This window comes from Peromyscus maniculatus, chromosome 1 (genome assembly GCF_049852395.1).
Source record: "Peromyscus maniculatus bairdii isolate BWxNUB_F1_BW_parent chromosome 1, HU_Pman_BW_mat_3.1, whole genome shotgun sequence".
NCBI lineage: Eukaryota > Metazoa > Chordata > Mammalia > Rodentia > Cricetidae > Peromyscus > Peromyscus maniculatus.
In genome coordinates this window covers 14589937-14594593 of record NC_134852.1, presented here as the reverse complement: position 1 = coordinate 14594593, position 4657 = coordinate 14589937, and the positions used below count along the sequence as shown (strand labels likewise).

Below are 4657 nucleotides of genomic sequence, written 5' to 3'. Positions count from 1 at the left end.
TTGGAAAGGAGGAAGGGGACCAGGGTCTAGGGAAGGAGTTAGAAGAGAGAATAAAGAGGTGTGAATATATGTGTGTCTGTGCGTGTGTGTGTGTGTGTGTGTGTGTGTGTGTGTGTGTGTGTGTACAGATCTTCATGAAACCTGTTATCTTTTTCACTAATATACACCAATTTAAAGAGAATTCTGTGGGAAGATGAGATGGCGCAGTGGAGAAAGGTGTTTGCCACCAAACCTGACGACCTCAGTTGGAATCCCAAGGATGCAGATGGTGGGAGGAGAGAACTGACTCCCTAAGTTATCCTCTGACCCCACATGTGCACCATGTGTACACAGAGAGACATAGACAGAGATGCAGACAGAGACAGAGATGCAGACAGAGACAGAGAGATGCAATGATTATTTGTAAAGGAAATTCCACCAAAAATCAAAAGAAGCAGAGTCATCTAGTAAGATGAATGTGAACCCCATGTTCCTCCAAACATCTTACTGATCCCATGTCAAAGACCAGCTATAAAACCACCCACATAGTGATGTCTTTTCTAATCTTAACATTCTTTGTGTTTTGTTTGTTTTTATACACAGGGTCTCACTACAACCCTAAGTGGTCTGCAACTCCTATGTGGTTAAGGCTGGGCTCAAATTACTGAGCTCCACCTGCCTCTGCCTCCTGTGTGCTGGGATTAAAGATGTGCACCATGTCACTTTGTCTCTTAATGTAATGTGTCTTAGCATGAAATATGTAACTGTGGCTCATTTTAATTTTTGGACCCCGTCTTTATCTTGTTTTTATTGACAAATAAAATTATAAATGTAATATTTATGATTGAATATTTTTAACTTCAGATGGGATAGCCTCATGCCATGTATTAGTTACCTTTCTTGTCACCACGTCTAATACCTGACAAAAAGCAACTTAGGGAGGAAGAGTGTATTATGGCTCACAGTTTTGCTGTTTTGAAACACTTATTATTTTTATTTTGTCTGTGGGCCAGTATGTATGTTCAGCATGTGTGTGAAGTTCCTTGGGAGGCCAGAAGAGGGCATAAGATTACCCTGGAACTGGAGTTACAGGCAGTGAATTCACTGAGGTGGGTGCTGGGAATCGAAACCCTAGGCCTCAGTAAGAGTAACGAGTGCTCTTAGTGGCCAATTGGCTCACCATTTGAGATTCAGATCCCTGTGGCCAGATAAGCACAGTGTAGGATAATGAAACATTGCATCATCATTCAGGAAGCAAGCAGGAAGTGGGGTCTGGCTATGTCACATCGAGGTTCACTCTTAGTGACCCACTTCCTTTCCCTAGGCTCCACTTCCTATAGGTTCCACTACTTCTAAAACAACACCGCCATTGGGAACCCAAGTGTTTAAACACGTGAGCATGTGGGCAAATTTTATACTCAAATCACAACATACTCTAAATGAGTTGATATATAGGAGATTAAATTTTAACTGTTTTTTTTTCTTTGCTAAAATGTGATTTTCTTTGCTGCAGTGGGCAATTCTACTTGCCCAGGAAAGATGCCATCACCATGCTTTTGAACTCCAGTCCAGTTTCTATGCCAGTAGAGAAACAGAATGCTACCCACTCAATGAATGGACCAAGTCAAATTTAGGCTGTGTTCAAGGGGCCATTGGATAGTTGTGACATCATCACATTTACTAGCAGCGGCAATCCTGACAATAAATCTTTCAGAAAGGGTTTAACTTACGCATACATTGAGGTCCTCAAGTCCACTAGGGCAGAGATGATCCCCAAAGACAGGGCAAATGAAGTCTATAGATGTCAGGGGACAAAGGTTCCTCGTCTCTGAATGAAGACACGCCCGAAGGCAGCCTTGACCTCCTTGTTCCGCAGGCTGTAGATGAGAGGGTTGAGCATGGGCGTCACAATGGTGTATGACAGGGACACCACTTGCTTGCTCTCAGGAGAGTAGCTGGCCTTGGGGCGCAAATGGATGACCCCAGTTGTGCCGTAAAACAGAATCACCACAATGAGGTGGGAGGCACAGGTGGACAGGGCCTTTTGGCGCCCAGAGGCTGATGGCATCCGAAGGACAGCAGCCAGAATCATGACGTAGGACGTTGCTATGAGACAGAAGGGAACTATGATAACTAACACTGTGACCATGAACATACTAGCCTCGAAGTCTCTGGTGTCTGCACACACCAGGCTCACCAGAGGTGCTATGTCACACAAGTAGTGCCGGATACCCCGTGACCCACAGAAGGGGAAATTAAAGAGCCAGATGGTGTGGGTCAGAGCTACCGGTAATCCTGCGAGCCAACAGGCGGCAGCCAGCAGGTGGCACAGCCTCAAGCTCATGATGGCACCATATCGCAGAGGCCTACAAATGGCCAGGAAGCGGTCCCAGGCCATGACCGTGAGGAGGAAACACTCGGATGTGACTAAGGACAGAACTAGGAGCAGCTGCAGGGCACAGCTTATAGGGAACATCCCGCGTCCAGGCCGCAGCAGGGTCACCAACAGACGGGGAGCCACGTCCAGTGAGAAGCAGATCTCCACCAGTGCCAGATGGCGCAGGAAGAAGTACATGGGCACACGCAGGCCTGGGTCCAGGCTGGTGAGAATGAAGATGAGCGTGTTGCCTAGCAACGTGAGCAGGAAGGCGACCAGGAAGAGCACTGCAAGCATTGGGCGCAGGGAAGGCACGTGTGAGAAGCCCAGCAGCACGAACTCCAGCTCATGTGAGCGGCTCTCATTAGTCCAGGGAGGTGATGCCCAGGAGGGTGGCATGGGTTCAGGACTTAGGGCACTGCGCTAAGGACCCAGGAGGAACCTTATGGAGTACCAGAGGGAGGAGAAAATGAAGTGAGAATTGTAGCTTGTGAGTCCTATCATTCCTATTCCCAAGGGGGCACTTAACCCAAATGGTAAACCAAGTCCAGTGCTTTCATGGACAGAGCCCTTCTTAAATCCCCCAGGGAATGTGGGATGAAGCAAAATGTACTCACCCGCTGATCTAGCCTGTCTTTCCCTTAAGGTCCTCTGTCTTCTGACTCTGCTTTCCTTGGTTTTGAAGGATCCAGGAATATTGGAATATAAAATTATAATCGTAAGAGATGAACAGTGACAGTTGTCAGCTCTAAAGGTTAACTGCTCACAGTGGCTCTGTACTTTACAACAGCTCCTCTGTCAACAGCCAGAGGTCAACTCTTAACCCCCTTGCCCCTTAGAGCCAACAACTTCCAGGACCAAAGTTAACTCTTAATAGTTGTTTCTACATGACATCCAGCATGCGTCCCATACCTGGTTTTTCTACAGGAATCCTAGCATGCACCCTGTGCCTGAATCTATAAAAGGGGGCCAGTACTCATCTCCATTGCCACAGTCTCAGATTCCCACATTGGCTATGGTCTCAGTTAGCTGAAAAGCTTTTGTGCCCCAGGTTGTTTTATTTTTTTAATTTTCATTTTCATTTTTCTGGAATAAAGTTTGCTTCTGATTTAATAGACTTTGGTGGTCTGACCGCCATTTTTTTCAAGTCCCCAGACCCAACAGTTGGTTGTACCATAATTTTTGTTTTTACACAAAGGTCTTTGGGAGTTGCTGTTGTTGTTTTGAACCGGTGTCTCTGTAAAGAGCCCTGGTTGTCTTGAACTCATTATGTTGACCAGGCTGTCCTGGAACTCACAGAGATCCTCCTGCCTCTGGCATGCACCATCACACCTGTGAGGTGGTTCTTGTCTAGCTCTCTATCCTCATCGCCTTCTGAACTTCTAGCTCACTAGGCTTTCTTTCCAGAACCTTTGCATCTTGGTCCCTGATATTTCCTTCTCACTTCACAACCCTTGTCCCATAGGCGGCCCTGGTGACACTTAGTGTGTCACAAAACCAAAGCAGAAGGGAACGATGTAAATGTGGGAAATGGGTTTGTGGGGGAGTCGGTAAGAGTGGTGGGATGAAAATGGGAGAGAGTGAGGTGACAGCCATCAGAATTTTCTATGATATATATATGAAATTGCCAAAGAACAATTAAACTTGGAGAAAAAAATCATCAGAAAAATTAATGGAATGTGGTTGGGTTTTGTTTTATTGGAGTTTTTTGTTTAGTTGGTTGGTTGGTTTTAGTTTTTTGTTTATTTGCTTTCTGTTTTGTTTTTTCAAGACAGCCCTGGATGTCTTGGAACCCACAGTGTAGTCCAAGCTGGCCTCAAATATGCAGAGATCCACTAGTCTCTGCCTCCCATTTTTGTGATGAAAGACATGCACCACCACCAACACCCTGCAGAATTTGTTTTCTTAAAGAGTTCAAATTTCTAAGACAACACCAGACCAAAGTGAAAAAATAAAAAGATGCCCAGGGAATAAAGATAAGGACTCTGCTAAGACTCCCTGAAGCGAGGGTTGACACACCCACCACCAATGCAGACTGAGTCTGTTCTGTTGCCAGTAGAATGTAGGCTGTAAAACTCTCAACACAACTGATTTTAGGATCCACTAATGGGTCATGATCTGCAACTTGGAAAAAAACACTAGCAGGAGGGAAAGGCTCACCCAGTAAATTAATAACATGAGAAAGGAGAGGGTCTGGTTAATAATGGTGTCTTAGAGTGATGGAAAAATCCCTGTCACATATGAGCAGGACAGCCTCCTCGAAGCCTCCTGTCTTACCTGTGACATTGCGAAAACAGGATT

At 45.6% G+C, this 4657-nt stretch overlaps 1 protein-coding gene across 1 annotated transcript; it reads right to left on the bottom strand.

Annotated features, from left to right (window-relative positions):
* Positions 1 to 1620: 1620 nt before the first annotated feature.
* LOC102917086 (olfactory receptor 10A7-like) lies at positions 1621 to 4014 on the bottom strand. Its single transcript, XM_076570540.1, has one exon. The coding sequence runs from the start codon at positions 2753 to 2755 to the stop codon at positions 1784 to 1786; it is 972 nt and encodes a 323-aa protein (XP_076426655.1). The 5' UTR covers positions 2756 to 4014; the 3' UTR covers positions 1621 to 1783.
* Between the last annotated feature and the right edge of the window lie 643 nt (positions 4015 to 4657).